The 19721-nt window shown below is 34.0% G+C and overlaps 2 protein-coding genes across 4 annotated transcripts in view; one reads left to right on the top strand and one right to left on the bottom strand.

Moving 5' to 3' along the window:
- Window positions 1–1734: 1734 nt before the first annotated feature.
- Window positions 1735–5092, top strand: LOC110019453 (protein ENHANCED DISEASE RESISTANCE 4-like). 2 transcript variants are annotated; one of them, XM_020717113.1, is made up of 3 exons: window positions 1735–1942; window positions 2756–2997; window positions 3081–5092. In XM_020717113.1, the coding sequence occupies exons 2-3, from the start codon at window positions 2880–2882 to the stop codon at window positions 4781–4783; spliced, it is 1821 nt and encodes a 606-aa protein (XP_020572772.1). In that variant the 5' UTR covers window positions 1735–1942; window positions 2756–2879; the 3' UTR covers window positions 4784–5092. The 2 variants fall into 2 exon arrangements, with proteins under 2 accessions (XP_020572772.1, XP_020572770.1); XM_020717111.1 differs by having other exon boundaries at window positions 1735–1948.
- Window positions 5093–7246: 2154 nt separating this feature from the next.
- Window positions 7247–19721, bottom strand: part of LOC110019398 (transmembrane protein 87A) — a 65672-nt gene continuing 53197 nt past the window's right edge. Inside the window, exons 5-6 of one of the 2 annotated variants that reach the window (XM_020717035.1) lie at window positions 7786–8007; window positions 7247–7711 (exon numbers count right to left, since the gene is read on the bottom strand). In XM_020717035.1, coding sequence (XP_020572694.1) covers window positions 7833–8007 — 175 coding nt within the window. In that variant the 3' untranslated portion in view covers window positions 7247–7711; window positions 7786–7832. The remainder of the gene's footprint in view (window positions 7712–7785; window positions 8008–19721) is intronic. The other variant, XM_020717036.1, reaches the window with a different exon arrangement.

The following is a 19721-nucleotide window of genomic DNA, read 5'->3' as shown; positions in this document are numbered from 1 at the left end:
ATGAAAATGCAAAGCATAGTCCAAATAGAGAAAAACTCACAAAGTGCAAGAAAAAGGAAAAGAAAACCAAAATCCAAAAATCTATTTTTGTGTTACTAGATATTGATATTCACGAGGCACAATTTTCCCAAAGAAAGTCACACATTTCAAATCAAACTCAAATTTTAAAGAAAAATGAGAAAATATAACGTGGGAGAGAGAGGGGGTTGATCACTTCTTATAGTACAGATAAGGGAGAGGCAACGGCCTTAGGACAGAGAGTCGAGGAGAGGCAACAAAGAGGCAAGAGAGGCTGCACAAGAGAGGCAAAGAAGCAAGAGAGACTGAGACTTGAAGGAGCTCGGACGAGAGGTGAGAGAGTTAAGGTAGAGATGCATTGATAGGGAGGGGAAATAATACGAAGAAAACATAAACCGCGGGGTGTTACACACAACATGTGTTTACGGGAGCGACATAAGATATGTTGTTACGCTGTTGTAACCAAATACTCAATTCGATGGTGGCGAAACATGCTGTTGTTGATAAGTTGCACCAAAAGGGCTAAATGGTATTGCTTTCATTATTTTTTTTCCTTGGCAAAGTTTAAACACAATTTTTCTCCCTTGTAGAGAAGTATTATGAATATTGCTGTTAAATTAAAGAGATGATTGATTTTTCAGGTTACTTATAAAAGTCATATTTCTTTCATTTTTTAGTCTTTCAATTAGTAATATTTATATTGTTGAGAACCTTGGGGCTCACTACACTAATCAACTTGGTGTGAAGTTGAAAAGTAAAGTTTCAGACAGTATTCTAAATAAAAAATTGGATTTAATGTATCGTGTGTCATTTTTTTGCTTCTATTTTTTTTTGTTATTCAAATTAATATTGTTGATTTTAGTTGTCATTGGTTGGGTAAAAATAAATATTCTCATAAATTCTTATGAGTTTCCATTTGAAAATCAAGGAAAATTTCTTGGAGCGGTTTTGTATGGTTCAATGGTCACTCTTTAAATTTGCTTCATTATGTTAGAAAATCATACAGGAAGGGCTTAAGGAATTAGATGGTTGATCTTCTATGCACTTTTTGTGGAAGTTTGAATGAAACTCATTCTCATCTCCTTTTTGAATGTCAGTATTCTTCAAAGATTTTGAGAACTTCTATTTCGTATGACGACTCATTCCCTTCAGATCGCAATATGACACAACTTTTCCTTTATTCTAAATTCATTAGTTGCAAAATTTTTGAAGAGATTCTTTCTTATTACTATTCAAGTTGCTGCTCATTATGTTGTGTTTTTATTTAAAATTTTTATTTATTTATGAACATTAATTGTAATTTTATTTTAATTCTTTTAATAAAAGTTAAATGTGAGCCAAATTTCCGAAAAAGAAATAAAAAATAAAATTTCTCTAGATTAATCATCACCACCTCATTGTGTCGCCAAAAGCTTCCTTCCGAAGGTTGACCAATGTGACATGATACATGACAACGGGATGACACGTGTGAACCTCGTCGTCCGCGAATCCGCGTTACACGAAACGGATGGCCGAAAAAAGCCGTTACACGGAACTAAATGCTAAAGCAAACAACGTAACAAAGGCCGACAGATTTGCTTTAAGATTCGCGCTGAAACCAAATTTTCATTAAATGGATTCAAGACGAAAAAACACGGTGTGTGGGCCGACGGACACTCATGCTCTGTACTCCTCTTTCTATATCTAAAACAGAAGCCAGATTACAGATGGGAGCATCAACGGACTATAATCAGCGATCAGATCCATTGACCCGGCGAGGAAGACCGAGTAAAAGTCGGCTTTTTTTGTTCTTTTTCCTTTCAAAATGTTCTCATTCCCTGATTCTACTCGCGTCACTTCGTCGTCTCCTTTCTTCTACGCCGATGCTTCAGCTGAGAACTAGAGGAAAGGGGGTTAGAGGGAGCTTAGGGTTGTGATTTGTGAGGTAAAGGTAAGCTTGGGATTTTTCTTAGATTCAATGTTTAATCGTTAGAAATTGAGGGGTCGTTAGAAATCGAGGGGTTTTTTTTTGTTTTTGTTCTGTTTTTTTTTTTTTGGTATGTGATCATTAGGTTTTGACGAGCTTTCTTTATATTGTTTTGAGTTTTAAGAGTTCATAAGAGACCTGAAGAAGATTGATTTGGAATTTAGGAGTTTCAGCGTGGAAGAAATTGTTAAATCGTCGGCTGTTTTATGGCCCATTTTAGTTCAGTTGTCCGTATGTGATTAACATTATCCCTTTTCTGATTCAAAATTTGGCCTTTTTATCGAATTTTATACTGTTAGGAGAAAAATCAAAGCGTTTGATTTCTTCTATTATTCTATCTGGTGTGTGTTTCTGAGTTTTTTATGTTTGCTTGCATGACGAAGAGGAACTATTGCACAAGTTAGTGATTGCTCTTCTACAAACTTACTGAAATCGGTTTTTTAAGTGCTGAATTTACATGGCAACAGTTGCAGCTTTTAGGAATTTAAGGTTTGGCTTGATATTTGAATTTCTTATGAAGATTCGCTGCTTTTTTGCTCCCAGTAAAAGTGTAAAAAACACCTTAAATTCGTGCTCAATCCTCTCTCTCCAATGATGCCTTTTTTTTTTCTTTTGGAAAATCAAAATAGTCATCATCGAACCTGCAATTTGAGTTGTTTTTGTTGTTCCTTGTAAGAATTGTTTTACCACTACAGTCTACTTGGCATGGAGAAAAAAGATGCTTTTCTGCTGCAGTTTTACTGATATATATCCATGAATTTTCTGATGCAGAGAACATGTATAGTGTGTGTTATACAACTTAGTTGGGAGTTCATTCCCTCAGCTGGATGAGGGAAGATGAATTGAGGCAGTGAATCGAATACGTTTGCTCATCAGATTTTGTCTGCGAAGTTTGATGGAGAGCACTGCCCCAAAGCTGGGTTTTGTTCGATGCGCAAAATGTTTTGAGGTTTTAAAAGAACCTCCAGGGATTACTGTATATAAATGTGGTGGATGTGGTGCCACTCTTCTATGTATGTTATTTCACAATCACTTCATTGTTTCTTCTTGTTTTTTGATTTGTTCATATGCTTATTAATGCCCTCTTCTAATGTAGCCGGAGTGCATCCAAGCAGTGGAGAACTTTTGAGTTCAGCATCAGCCGCCGGCAGCTCGAAGAACATTTCAGATAGCAGTTCTCAAGTCAATCAAAAAGAGAATTTTGAAAAGCGAACTCCTTCAGATCATATTGGAGATAAAGATCACGTGTCTAGTGGTGAAAGGAATGTTGAAGAATTCTCTGGAAATGCAATGAACACTCATGTGGCTGATTTGAATGGTGCAAATTTGAAAGAGAAGTTGGAATCTCCAGTTTATGTTAAAAATGGGATAAAGGGGACAACTTTGGAGAAAGAGAACAAGACGGAAACAGGCATCCCAAGTAAAACTAAGAATAATTTGATTAAAGAGCTGAAGGTATCTTCAGATCTGGAAATTCCTGCAGCAAATAACAGCATGAACTCAAATGATAAACTGGAGGAATCTTCAGAATCTCTCGAGTATGATACTTCCTCCAAGGATAATAAAATAAATGGAAACTATAGAAAAGATACAAGCTTTTTATTGAGAAAGAACTCTCATGCTTATGATAGCAGCTTCTCTTCCATTGATGCAGAGCGAAGAAAACAAATTCCTCAGAAGTATCTCAATTTATCCAGAAGAACATTTGGGAGAAGAACATCCTCTGTTATCAGTGGTCAAGTCACACCCAGAAATGGAGTTCATGCAAGAGAGCAAGACTTCTCATTCATCTCTGAAGATTTTCAATCTGCGCGCAACTGGATGGAATCAGAAAATGACTCACCATCAATTTCTAAATCAAAAGATCATGCCAAACAGTTTGTCAAATTCAGATACTCTGAAAAAGATGACAAAGTAAAAATCATTAAAAAGGTTGATGAACTGAAAAGTGAACTCCTTGAATACTTCCATCGAACTGCTGTTGACAAAGATGATTCTCAGCACGGCCTCACTGCACAATTTGAAGAAAAAATTCAACCACAACAGTATCGATCCTCATCACTTATTTCTCTCTCAAAACAACCCAAATCATCCTGCTCGAATACCCACTACGGCGACATTTGCAATCGTAACGAACACAGCAAGCCTTGCCATCACAATGCATGCTGCAATCTGCCTGAAAGGACCACAATTCGTCCTCTTCACATGAAATGCTGTCCTTCTCTTCACCATGAGCCACAAAACCCACAGTCCAATGATAAAAAGAAACAGCAGGCAGTGAAGCGGCATTGCCGACCAGTCTCCGGTGGCGCGCCATTTGTGATTTGCTACAAATGTTACAAGCTCTTACAACTTCCTGCAGATTTTCTAGTGTCAACTAAGAGAGTTCATAAGCTTCGCTGTGGTTCTTGTTATGAAGTTCTAAGGTACTTCTACAGATCGAGAGCTCTTTCGATACAGCGGACTCCTGCAGAAGCTCAGCATCCACCCAGCGAAAGCGAGAACAATGTATCTGGTTTAGTTAATGAGATCAGAGTTGGAGCTAGTAATGAGTTAGCAGGAGGCGATCCGGTTTCGTATTCTGAAGAATATGGGGTTTCTTTTGGTAAGAGTTATTCTTATGAGGCTGAGCCCTCTCGGCAACTTGGAAGATATGATGGCATTGTGGAAGAAGAGGAAAGTGGTAGAAAAGGTAGTGGTTCGCAGTTGCACAGACTTATGGGCTATTCTTCAGCTCGTTATCTACTCTTTGAAAATCTTAGCCCGGGTGATGGCCATAGAATTGAACAGGACAGATAGTATAGAACTTTGAATGAGAAGTTGCAGGGAGGAGATTTGGAGAGGAAGGAAGAAATTCAAAGTTATGAAGATAGAAGACATATATATACATATATAATGACAGAACTTAGTTTTTAGAACATAGGCAGGGTTTAATCTTAGTAGTTATGATAATTGTTTGTATTCATTTGTATGATAAATGAGCATGTTTTCTTAATAAAAAATTACAGAAAATTAATTATTAGGAATTATTTTTTTGGTGAGTACACATTTGATTGTTCATCTTTAACAATGAAGCTATAATATGCGTTCTCTGAGGATAATAAATGGAGAGTAATGCTTCCCTCCCCAAAATAAAATCCGGACATCTTTCAGATTTTAGTGGACAGTGCTAGTTAAAATGATGTGTCTCATTAAAAAGGAGCTGGCCAAACAATAAGCCAAAGCTTTTCTGGATAATTTTTGGGAGCTCCAAATATTTTTTGCTGATTTTAAAGTTGCAGCATATGTCAATGAATTTAATTGAAAATTGAATTTTTTTTCTTTTCTTTATTTGAGTTGTGGATTTTCTTGGAATTAGAAGGCACACGAGGCATTTTGTGAAGTTTGGGACTGTTTATCTCAGGATTAGCCAAATGAAGGAAAATGGCAAAACTAGATGTTTCCTCGCATAAGGCTTAAGCAGCATTTTTCTATTGATTTTAGGTTTTGACGTTTGCTAACAAGGCCAAAAATGATGTTAATTTGATTTAGTTTTGATTTGGCCTTTTTGTCTTTTTATGATGATTGATTTGATTTGAGATGACATGATGGGATTTATTGAGTTCATGACACAAATTTGAACTAATATTTGCATTTTGCATGCAGGAATTAATTCGCGAGCGTTTTTTTAATCCATAGATTGTTGAAACGAACTCTTAATCCGTGAAGGGTCTTCCAATCCACCACTATAAATATTATGTTAGTGTTCGGGTCATTTTCAGACAAGGAAGTTGTAGTTCAGCACCGCATCATCATATAGAATGGGACCACACTTCGATATGGATAACCCCAATTTATTACAACTTTCAAATTAATAGTTATACTTTAATTGCTATAGTAGATCCTAAATCCATAATGAAATTTAGATCTACGAAATTTAGCACTACAATAATCAGGAAATAAATGATGCACCGCATCATCATATAGAATGGGACCACACTTCGATATGGATAACCCCAATTTATTACAACTTTCAAATTAATAGTTATACTTTAATTGCTATAGTAGATCCTAAATCCATAATGAAATTTAGATCTACGAAATTTAGATCAGGAAATAAATGATGAGAGAGAGAGAGAATTTTGACTTTTGACTTTTGACTTTTGACTTTTGAGTTAAGGAACTCACTTTAATCTTCTTTTATGGTAAGGTAGTGAATGCCATGAAGTAATAATATGAACTGACTGAGAATCATTATTAGCCACAGCAAAGGCTAAAGAAAGTTGGGCCAGAGTTGGGAAGGACCAATGAGGAGCTATTGGAAGATTCAATTGCTGATAGTTTGCATGAATTGAGCCTGCTTGGCTCTTGTTTTGGGTGAGGATGCACCGAGGCTAGTCCAATTCTATGTCAAATGGGATATGATCAAGCTAGGTAGGTTTGGCATTGAGCCAAGGATGCAAGACAAGTGAATTCAAAATTTAATCAAGTTCAATTAAGGGTTGATTAAATCAATTGAATAATCAGGATCAAATGGATCTTTCGATTATTACCAATCCTAGGATCAAAATGGATTTAGTCAGAGCTAGATTTAGTCTAGGCTAGTTTGCTGTCAGGCTCATGGTCTAAATTAAAGGAAGCTCCAAGATCAATTGAAGTCAACTTATGTACTGAATAGTCTTTAATGGATGAAATAAATTAGGATAAGGCCAGGCTAACCATATAATTAATGATCTATTGCACACTTTGAGTCCTCGTAGGATCCAAAAGAGAGCCCAACAGTAACCTAACCCCTATTACGTGTGCTCGAGTCAATGTAGATACTAGGAAACCACCTAGGATTTATTAGATATGCATAATAGACCAATTTATTGGTTGGGAGTCTACCAAGAATCTACTAAGTTATAAGTGAGTCAACATAAGATAATAAACTTAAGAATACAAATCCAAAGATCACAAGAAAATTCAATACAATCTATCTCGTCCACATGTCCATCCCAATCATTATCAATATGACCGAACACTAACATTAAAGTGACTGACAAACATGAATGGCTTTTTTGAAGGCAAATTTTTTTCTAAATGATTCACTCATCCACATCATAAGCCTGTCCAAAACTCCTAAGACTAGCACTCCTACATACGCATTATATTTCCCATCAATATGCCATGCATGCGATCGAAATATCACATCATTTTTTTAGCGCAAATATTTGTGATGAGCAACAAACCAAAATAATGCAGACCATTGTTCCTTTTATAGCAAACTCTTGAAGCTTGGAATATACAAATGGTCTTCCCATTTTTAATAATATACAAGGTACTTGAGATTGACAGCCAAGAAAAAATATAGGACAGCCACTTACAATTATGAGATGCAATCCACTTAATTATAAGAAATAAACACACTGCTAAAAAAAGATGCCATGTTGCCTAATCCATAAGCTGAACAAGGTTTAGCAATAAGAAAGACAGAGAAAGCCTAGACTGCTTGTGTATGATGCTTATTACTCATCAAACAACAACGAACATGAGAAGTTCATTGAAAACTTCTAGTTTTAATAACTACACTTCTTTTAAGATGTCTCTATTTTACACCTGGCAGCCATTGTATACAAAAATGAAGCCCAATGCCAATTCTTCTAAGTCAGCTCAATCATGCACGTTGCTGTACATTGGTATCCCTTGCCTCAGTAGGCTTTTGCTCATGGAAAGACAGAAATTTCAAATGCGAATGGATGACAGAAACTACACAAAAAAATATTAATATCAAACCGATCCTTAGCCAAGAAATAATAAAAGGAAATCAGAGGAAAATATACCAGGATGAAATAACAAAAATTAATATGCTATCCATGAAAAGCACTTATCATTCTCTTTTGTCTTCTTCATGTTCATCTCCCAATCCAAAAACATGTTCGGAAGCTTTTTTGTCCTTCCTTTCAAGCTTGTTCGCCATATCCCCAACTACCTTGGCACCGCTGGTGAGCGAAATTCCTTCCTCATCGAAATCATCACCCATCTCCTCTGAGTATGCGTATCTGCTATCAGATAAACAATGAAAACAATAGTGATCACAAAGACTTTCAAAATCAACCATTAGCCTTTGCACTGAGAAGTCATGTAAACTGCCCCAATATAATTTTCATAAATAGGATGTTCTCCGAAATAACTCAACAAAAATAAGTAACTAGAACAATATTCATGGAAAGCTAATCAAGACCTTCCAAAAATTTATGGTTATCGTGAACTTTCTAAGAATATGTTCTGAAACCCAAAAGGTTAGGTTACAAGTCATGCATACATGAATCTGGCACAATTTTGGCATTACATATAGGGGTAATATTTAAGGAGAAAAATACATTAGCAGGAACACAACAAATATATATTACTCAAAAGGCTTGAAGCATTGCTCTGAAGTACTAGAGGGGAAAAAAATATTAACACCAGTGCAAGCACAAAAGTGAAGGAGTACATATACTAGAACCTTAATAGCATATAATATTACTGTTCAATTTAACGTCCAAGCCAAGATATAGACACAAAACATAAAACACGGGGTGGAAATAAGTAATGCGAGAAGATAAAAGACCACCCCTGAAAGACGGCACATGAGGTTATATACCTATTTTTCGCCTCTATTAAAAGGTTATCATAACCAAAACCAATTGTCCGGGCAAACTTGGCCTGAAGAATATGCTGAGGCAAGTAGGAAAATTGTTTTTCTCAACTGACTTGAGGATATAAATAAGTTAAAAAAAACAGTCCAAGTGAGCAAAAACTTGTCATTAATCCTAAAAATAAATTATTAACAGCAAGGAAATTAGTAAATAATTGATCACATACTTCCCATTATATTGACAAAATATGGTTTAAATTAGTCTAAATATTGATAAATGCAGTATATTAATGTAAAACTTAACAACAGTAGAAATAATATTATAAAAAATACACCAAATATTATAATATAAACAATGTGATAAAACAGCAAGATAATAAAATGCGCCAAGCTAGATCTGCATCTTCATAATATTTGATTGCCAACAGAGCATCATCAAATAAGAACACAATTAGCTGAAGTTCCCAATACAAGTTTTGTCCAATTGTCCACTAACAAGATCCAGTTTAACTACAAGCACGAAAAAATGAAAAAACAAATGCACAAGAATGAAAATCAGCAATAAAAAATATGTGGCATGATAATGAAGTCACATATGAGAGATGCTATAAAAAAAGACATGTTGGGCGTTATTTCTCACACTGCAGAAAAAGAAAATTAGCCCCTTATGGAAGGACCAAATGCATCTTTAGAAGCTCCTGGTATAAATGAAGCGATGGCTATTGTTAGAGATGGTGGTGTTGGTGTTTTTTATCTACAAAAAACTTATTAAGAAAAAGGGAAAATTTAAATACATACCACATAATTCTTATGTATTTACATATCTAACAGCTAAAGTTTTATATTTACATTGATCATATTTTGTTTTTATAAACCTATGTATAGAAAATGTGTATTTCACTTTCTTTGCGATGTTCAAGATTTGAGTATCATGCATGTAAATATAAATGCTTAGGTGTTAAATATGTAAATATTTAATAATTGTGATGATTAGTGTTATTTATTTTCAAAACACTTAATAAAAAAAAAAAAGTTTACATACATGCCACATCATTCTTTCACACACTACATTCTTACGTATTTACAGCTAAAATTTGATATTTACATTTATAATATTTTGGTGTTATAAACCTATGCAAAGAAATGTGTACTTCACTTTTAAAAGTAAATAATTGTAATATTTTTTACGTAATGTTCAAGTTTGAGTACTATGCATGTAAAAAATGAAAGTGTAGGTGTTAGATATGTAAAAATATAAGAACTGTGGGGTAGGCAGGTGGGGTCAACATACATACCACATAATTCTTATGTATCTACATATCTAACAGCTAAAGTTTGCTATATACACTTTTATCATATTTTTGTTTTATAAACCCATGCATAGAAATGTGTATTTCACTTTCTTTATGTAAAGTTCAAGATTTGAGTATAAGAATTGTGGTTATTAGTGAATTTATTTACAATTTTTTTTTTTAAAAAAGGGTTTGATATCTATGTAAAGATTATGTATTTACATATCTAACAGCTAAAGTTTGATATTTACAATTATCATGTTTTGGTTTTATAAACCTATTTCACTTTCTTTGTAATGTTCAAGGTAAATATGAAAGTTTAAGCGTTAGATATGTAAATATATAACAATTGTGGCGATTAATGTTATTTATTTACAATAAGCTTATTAAAAAAAGGAAAATTATACATCCCACATAATTCTTATGTATTTACATATCTAACAACTAAATTTTGATATTTATATTTATAATATTTTGGTGTTATAAACCTACACATATAAATGTGTAATTCATTTTTAAGAAGTTAATAATTGTGGTATTTTTTTAATGTAATGTTCAAGATTTGAGTAATATGCATGCAAATATGAAAGTTTGGGTATTAGATATGTAATATATAAGAACAGTGGGGTATGTATGTGGGGTCAATAAATACATACCACATAATTATTATATATTTTCATATCTAACAGCTAAGGTTTTGATATTTACATTTATCATATTTTGGTTTTATAAACCTATGCATAGAAACGTGTATTTCACTTTCCTGATGTAAAGTTCAAGAATTGAGTGTTATGCATGTAGATATAAAAGTTTGGGTGCTAGATATGTAAATATATGAGAATTGTGGTGATTAGTGTTATTTATTTACAAAAAAACTTATTCAGAAGGAAAATTTACATTCATACCACATAATTCTGACATATTTACATATCTAACAGCTAAAATTTGATGTTTGCGTTTGTGTGTTGACCTCATTTTGAGGTCATTTCTCTCCTCCTTAGATCATAGGATTTAGCTCTAAGGTTTCCTATCGACTATCTTAGAGGACTAGATCTGGGACCCACCATTTTTAGAAATTCGAACCACATCCTGATTCTCTTGTGGCGTCTCGCTTGGGTGGTCTCAAACCATCATCTTTTGGTCGAGTGGTTAAGGACCAACATATGGGAAATCAAAGAGAAGTTCCCAATAGAATCTCAAGCCCTAGGGAAACTCCTTTAAGACTCTATCAGCACACACAAAACACACAAAATTCACCAAGTTGCGCAAGGCGCAAAGTCGGACTAAAATTGAACTTAAACAGGGTGAAAAATGTGAACTTGTCTAGACAACTCCCGATGACAAAATGAACTGTGTCGGCATGGTTGTGACGTCAATTTTAGCTAAAGAGGACATCTATATTGCCATAATTCCGCACACATGTAAATTGCACGCAAATCAATGAAATCATCAAAACGACCTCAGATGGTGAAACGGACCGCGCCAGCGCGTCCAGAACGTTGAAATTATTTAGAAAGGACATTTAGTTTGCTATGATTTTATGCACGAGCGAAAATGCACAAATCGAGAATTTTAAAATATTAAACAAAATAATAATAATAATAATAAAAAGAAATCCTTATTTTAAACCTTATTTCACTTGAACCGCGCTAGCCTCCCTCCCCGATTGGACCGCAGCCTGCCTCACCCGCCGCCCCCAGTCGTGCCCTAGCTCCCTCAATCGGTCGCACCCGAGGCCGCCCGAGCGAAGCCCTAGTTCCTGCGTCTCCTCTGTTGTTCGTGAACAGGCCCGCCCTCCTCTTCTCCCACTCGCGGCTCGCCCTCTCGAGAACCGCTCGACCGAGCGGCTCGCCAGTTGCGAGTTGCCCCCTGTCCAACCCTTCCTATCCCCTGTGTCGCATTTCCTTCTCACTAAATGCGATCTTTCCTCTCCCGATACCTCATTCGGCCATCTCACCGTGGTAGGTAAGGCATTTTTCTCTCCCTCCTTGCCTATAAAAAAACCCATTTGGGGGAGTTTAGGGGTTGGCCGAAATTCTTGGAGAGGGAGAGGTGTTGTCGAAATTCCCATTGGGTTGGTGTTTGCTTCTTCTTGGAGCTCGGTAGCCTATTCCCCTGTTCTTTCTTTTAAGTCAGCTGAGCTGATAATCTCTTATGCATACCCTGTTCCTATGCGAATCTCATGATATATGAATTTATATTTTTGAATGGACTCTTTCTTGGGTGAAATATTTCGGTTATTCATATACGATTTAAATTGCATGAAAATTTATGCACATTTCATACATTTTGAAGGCTGTAATGTTTGGAAAGCTGAAACTGAAAATCTTGATATAATGGGTTGGTGAAAGTCTTAAGTTTATGCACTCTCATTCTTAAAAAAAAGGAAAAATCTGACAGTTTTATTTTAATTGTGGAGAATGAGGAGTACTTGTTTTCTATGAGGAATTGTGGGGTCTTAATCATGCAACTACGAGTACTTTAATGCCTTCAGCAATTTGCTGATTTATTTCAACTTTTGTTGGGAAAGGAAATTTAGGAAGCCTGCTTCACCTCTGTGGGAAATGAAAATTCCATGGAGGGTTGGAACATTATTTGAAGATTTGCAATTTGTATCAGGTGTATGCACACATAAGCTGATTTACATCCATACCACGTAATCTTTTCGTATTTATGTGTCTAACAAATAAGCTCTTATATTTGCATACCTACCATCCAATGCTTATTTGTTTACATTTCTACCAACCCGTCCTTGTACTTTTACATTTATGACACCTAAAGTATGACACATACATACCACTTAATTCCTTCACTTTTACTATTTAACTTCTAAGCTTCATTGAATGACAAAGCTAGAAACTAAACATTTAAACATTTAAGGATTAAGTGGTATATACGTAAATGATTTGACCTATAATATAATTTCTATTGTGTCGAAAATTGTTAACTACAGCCCCATGCATTTTTTTGAGCTGAATATTTGAGAGGATTGTTCTGTATCGCTCGAGAATCTATCCTTGAATTGCTTTAATTGTAGCCCGTGCACTTGTTTCGAGCTGGATACTTGGATGTGCCTTTTGTATCACTTGAGAAACTATTTTTGAATCACTTTTATTACTTACCCGAGCCCCTATCATGGATTTACCCCGTTAGCGGTCTTGTTTTACTTGAACAAGCATTTGTGAGCAGGTTTGTTAGTTGTTTATGTACTTATCCTGAGGTGCACTTTGTTGGCTATCTTGGGAGATTTTGGAAGTGTTGGTGAGCAGGTTTTCTTAATTGCTTAATCCCTATCCTGAGGTTATTCTTGTTGCTGTTCATACAAGTTTTGGATATCCATATTGGGGTAATTTGTTTGATTGCTTGGAGATGGTTAAAACTTCTATGTCACAGAAGGTTTATATAATGTTTTCATGTGCATATCTAAGGTTTGAATGGCATGATTTGTGAGTCTGCAATTAAGGTGTTCGACAATCTTGTTTAACGGGACCTCGAAATTTCCATGGCTTTGTGAACATCTAGAAAAGTCATGTTTGGGAAAATTTGAGAAGTGTTATGCTCTTGCTTGTGAAAATTTAAAAGAAAATTTCAGTTTAGCGGTTCATGAAAATCCAAAAGAATCTTTTTTGCTATTTTTGTATATGAAATTCGATGGTTTGGTTTTATGGAAAATCTGAAAGTTGATAACTTTCTGTTGAAACTTTGACAAGTTGGTTTTATGTAAAATCTGAAGTTGTGAAAGTTTCTTTATAAGAGTAGGGAGTTTATTTGGCTTTCTTTGAGTTGGTTACTGATGTGTTTTGCATGGGTTTTTAAATCTTTCTTTTTGGGCTGGTTTGAGCACTGTTTTGAAAGAGGATTTGTGTGTTGTTTTAGCGTGATTTTGGGACTTTTTGGACCTCTCTCGATCTTTGGTCTTGAGGCTTTAAATAGTGGCATTTGTGATGTGATACGAAAGGTTTGGATGGTGAATGCAACACTTGGGTTTAGGCTTGAGTGTATGAATGCATAAGTGTAGTAGGGTTGCGTATGTAGTTGTCACAGTGGTTCAGACTCGTTTCGACTTGTTTGAAATGCAGTTTGAAAAGGATACATTTCTGGTTGATCCATTTGTGAAATTGGAGAAAATGATACCCTTTTGGGGTTGATTCGTGAATCGTGGGACCGCATTTTCGAGTCTTCTCGTCAATCGTTTTAAACACGGTTTTGACAGTCAGTTCACATTTCCCCTTTCCGCTCTTTCAGGTGACTCGATCTTTCCTCTCTCTCACCCCTATTTTTATTCTTTTCTTCCTTGCTTCGGGTTTTTCGGTACTTATGTCTGATACATAAGTACGCATATATAGTCTTTTGTTATATATGAAACCATCAAGCAAAATCTCAAGTAAGTCGGTTTTGTTTTGGGGCTTAGACCGATGATGACAAAGACACGCCGATGATAAAGCGAAATGATATTTCATCCTACGACATCAGGACCCAATCCTGGGACCTGATAAACTGTAGGATGATAGTATCATTCACCGACACGAGACTAGCAGAGGACCCGTACCTTCTTAGGTTGTTGGCGGTCCTACGTCCGATGGCGTGAACGACTCGTGGACAATCATAATTTTTCAAAACAGATAAGAATAAAACATGATAAAAGCAAATACAATATTTATAAAAATATTTTTATCACAAAATTGATAAAACTTCTTTTTTAATGCCAAAAATTCATGTGCATGCTAAAATAAAAATTTTAAATGTATTATAACTTGGTTGTCCACTTGTCGATTACCAACATCGGGCTAAGAAGTATCCTCTTAAGTTAGGTTTAGTAGGACACCCTTCTAATTGAGTGGCAGATTCTATATATCCGGGTGACCGATAGTAGCCTTTGACGTCCCTTGAGTATAAATATATAGTATCTGAGCCTAGCCCCAACCCGAGTGGTTGCAATTTTATTTCTTCGAATTTTTCGTGTGAATTTATTGGAACTTTTGGTAAAGCACTCGCGGTCTTTTTCCGGGATCTTCCCATGTTTTCGGTGACTTTCTTTGAGATGTCATTTGTTGTTTTTGCTTCGAGATTTCCGTCGTAAGTCATTTGTCATTTTTCTCGAGTTTTCTTTAGTCATGGGTCATTTGCCGCTATTTCTTGAATTTTCCAGGTAGTATTTCTTTTGTTGATACAATGCATGCTAGCTCATTTCTTAAATTTTGTTATTATACTTACACCTGTTACTATTTCTTTTACATACTATACCTTAGAGTATGGGGTCAGTAGTTGGTTTCATAGGAGGTACCCGACAGTAGATCGTTGACTAAACAATTGCATATACCCTTAAAATTAACATCGAATCCAAAGGTGCTACGACGGGGAACTTGGAGCGAACACTGTAGGCAACACGACGAGGACACACAAAAGAGTAAATTCGAGATGGATTTGCGACATCAAAACAAGTTCACGTCAACGAAGCATTTTCTTAGTTTAAATAACAAGTCATAGAACTTCGAGGTTGTTTGTTTAGCGCAACGTAAATCCTCACTTTATCTCTTATTGCACAACCCTGCTATGCAATTATAAGTCCTAACACTTTTAGAATTCCAAGGTTACCGTACGGTACAGTATAAATCCTCCTATCTTTTTAGGCTAATTGCATGATCAAATATCGTGTGAATGTAAGTCCTAAATTCTAAAATAAGCTACAGGATTAAACATTGAATAACATCATTTCAAAAACATAAAGCCAAACAATAGGATGGTTGGGAAGTCACTAAGGTTTTCCCTGGATCTGTGATATCCCCAACTCTTCATTCCTTTGGATTCCTTAAAATAATTGTTCCTATTTGAGTCTCTCATTCGATTTTCCCATGTCCAATCTTGGAAACCTAAACTTTAAAATCTGGAAGACAAAACCACTGATCTTAATCGAGAGTCTTCTTAAGTAATCTCAGTCATTTAAGATGTAATTAACTATAGGAGCTTGTCTCTATAAGGAACTTGAAACCCAGGTAAAATAAATCATATCTAATCCTTATATTAGATCGGAAAATTTGCCAGCCATACAAACTTCTTAATTTATGTGGTTGAGCCTACTAACAAGTGGTATGTTTTTCCTTTTGGATAGTGTATTACTTTTGATATCACGTTCATCCATCCAGACTATTCAATATGAGAAACTCGTTTGGTCTCATCTATTTTTAAATTAAAATGTTACTTTCAAAAATCATATTTACATCAGAAACTATTTTCATATTTTACAAAAATCTTCCTTTCAAAAATAAAAAGATGGCCAACATTGTGTTCTAAACCTATGCATAGAAATGCGTATTTCACTTAAAAAAAGTAAATAATTGTGGTAATTTTTTATGTAATATTCAAGATTTGAGTACTATGCATGTAAATATAAAAGCTCGCCTTCCCCCACACCACCAAACTATTCTAGGATATTTTAAAATTAGTTATGTTTTATCTTAATTTACATTGATATTGATCACAGCTAGTTTTATCTAATCAATGAGTAGTCTATAAAAAATGGTATTAGGTACATATTTATGAAATTTCGGATTGAATAAAATTTCTCTTTCATTCTTTAATCTTTTGAGTGAAAGCTGAATATGAAAGAGATTCCTTTGAGCATGAAACAAATAAGACTACTTGATTTCAAGGAGGGTCACCACCTAGTACCCATGTGAGGCTTGATTTTCTCTAAATTGATAATTTCACTCCTTGTCTTTTTTCTTAATTCAATTTGTTATTGGTTAGTTTAGGCTTAATTTTGGATAAAAATTGATGTCAAAAATCCAATATTATAAAATTAATCCATTTACTAGTTACAAACATCTTATTGAAATTCTCAAAAAATTTAAGTCATTTCATCATCAACTTGACTTAAAATTAATGTTATTTGTTCTCATTTCTTTAAAGTGAGTGCTGACTTGATAAACAACTATCAAGCTATTAATCCCCGATTTTCATTTTTAAGAAAGCATGCTACCAACCATATTAGTACACTAGAAATTATGCACACATAATAATTGGGTCAATAAAAATTAATAAATAATGCAATTTAAGTAAAGTGGTATAAGATATTTTAATTCTCAAATATTTAAGATCATTTCATCATCAATTGGAATTAAAAATAGTATTATTTGCTCTCATTTTAATATAGTAAGCTGTTGAATTGATAACCATCAATCTATTAATCCTCAATTTTCCCTTGTAAGAAAGCATGCTACCAACCATATTAGTTGCATTATGAAATCCTAACGACAAAAATTTAAATCAAATTAGTACGAGCTTACAGTTGCATCATCATGCCAGTTAAATGCACCAACTATTAATTGGGCCAACAAAAATTAATAAACAATGTAATTTAAATACACTAGCTTGAGTTGCAAATTTATATGACTATGGTATGACTAATGAGAGGTTCAAAATTAGACCCAAAGATCCAACAGGTGATATGATCATAGAAAATTTTCAAGATTGATTTATGATTTGGAAATTTTTGGTTGATTTATGATTTGGAAATTTTTTTTGAACATCGTCGTGTATTTGATCATGAAAAAGTTTAATCTGCTTAAACAACACCAGCGGGACATAGTAAACTGTTTTAGCGTAGTGTTTTAGATGGAATAAAATTAGCAAGCTTTGTAATAAAACATAAAGCATGATAAGAAATATATAACATTTGATGGATATATGGATGAATTGCATAATTAATTTTAGAATTGTAAACAAAAAGATTCTAGCATATCTGAATATTAGGCAAGATTTACAGGTCTTGTATTATTTAAATTTAAACTATTTTGTTACCGCCAATTGCTTCATTAAAGGTCTTAGGCAAGAGACAAGAAATAAAAAAAAAAAACACTACAATTCACTATAAACACTACCTAAGGCTTTATCTAGATCTTTTAAAAAAAACACTACAATTCACTATAAACACTACCTATGGCTTTATCTAGATCTTTTCATATTGAAGCATGTTACCAGCATGCCATTAAAAATATTGCAACTGTGCTGATTCCAAAAGAAAGCTTAGTAACAACTCATTACAGCAGATGAAGAATACACTAATGCTATAACCATATATGATTGAGGTTGATCTAATTGAAGAAATGATAACTCATGTATATTCTTTTATAGATATATTAGATGCCAGAATTATAAAAGGAAACTAAGTCTATTTGTGGATGCAAAATCAAACCAATGAGACCCAACATACCCGATGAATTAAATAAGCAATATGAAAATACAGCTTTTGATAGATTATCAAGTTATATTGTGTTCCTATGATGGAAGATCAAACTATTATATTGTGTTCCTATGATGGAAGATTAAACTACTTTTGACTTTCATTCTGCTCTGCGATTTAGTGAAATACAAACGCATGGAATAAACCTCATGACGAGCAAATTTACAATAATACTTACAAGAATTCAGAAATATCAAACACCTTAAAACAAAATTAAAATTAAAATTTTATCAATTTGGTCAATTTTAAAGGTGTATGATTTATCAAAACTCATGTTTAAATCTCTGGATTATTATTATTTTTTAAATAGGTGCGTCAATCTAAGTCGATAGACATTTTTTTATGATTTGTCTCCATGCAATTGCATTAGCATTTCATTTCATTTTTTTCGTTATAGGTCATTATTAGTAATCCCTTAGGATACTATCATTTTATTACTGTCATTTTATTACTGGCCTAATTGCTTGAGAATATTTGTAGAAGCCGACTATTAATTATAATAAATACTAGTATTTTGTTGTTAAAAAGAGACTTTAAATTTAAGCTTCTATCTAAAACCTTTAAGAAGTCAAATGCAGAGATAGTGAGACTATTTAAAATCGTTCAACACATTAAAAGTAAGGGCTGTTTACATATAGCACCCGGAACATTGCTATTTACAAATCCAACACCCTCTTTCATCCATTTTTCAAATTCTCGCCAAAATATCCAAATTCATGATAGAACCTCAACCTATATTTTTCATTTTTATCAAATTCTTAATCCTGGCATGCGTAAGTACATCGGTTCTATAAATCAAATTTTTAAATGCATCTTTTAGACCTTATTTCAACACCCAACTATCAAATCCTTTCTATAGAAGTATTTGAGTGACAATTGAATGTGAACTCATAAGGAAGAGCTAAACAAGAATAGAAACATATATAGCACCCGAAACATTGCTATTTACAACTATTTACAAATCTACAAATCCAACACCCTCTTTCATCCATTTTTCAAATTCTCACCAAAATATCCAAATTCATGACAGAACCTCAACCCATAGTTTTCATTTTTATCAAATTCTTAATCCTGGCATGCGTAAATACATCGGTTCTGTAGTTCAAAAGTATCATCTGCGTGCTAGATTTTATAAACGACGACGTTTCGAGTGCTATGTATGTAATTATCCCCAAAATTAACACCCAACTATCAAATCCTTTCTATTCTTGTTTAGCTCTTCCTTACGAGTTCAAATTCAATTGTCACTCAAATACTTCTATACAACTTATTCTTTAAGCAATTATAAATAATGAGATTACATCCACTACTGATGTTAGAATAAATAGTTCACTAGGAAACGTGCCTAACTATGTTGAAAGATCTCGAAAATACTAATATTTATATTTCATATTTGTTATAACTCTATATTTAGAGGGTTATAAATTATATGAGGGATCTTAAGAATCTCTATTTATTTCTCTCCTTAATTAGAGAGATTAGTTGTCTCTTATATTTTGTTATTATTCATTTTCTTTTCTATTGTATTATGTTTTTATTGTTTTCCACACTAGCAAGTCATGTAATGGGTATTTATACCCCTCTTTGCATCAATAAAATCAAACA

Source organism: Phalaenopsis equestris, unplaced genomic scaffold (genome assembly GCF_001263595.1).
Source record: "Phalaenopsis equestris unplaced genomic scaffold, ASM126359v1 Scaffold000055, whole genome shotgun sequence".
NCBI classification, from domain to species: domain Eukaryota; kingdom Viridiplantae; phylum Streptophyta; class Magnoliopsida; order Asparagales; family Orchidaceae; genus Phalaenopsis; species Phalaenopsis equestris.
This window is presented reverse-complemented; position numbering and strand designations above follow the sequence as displayed.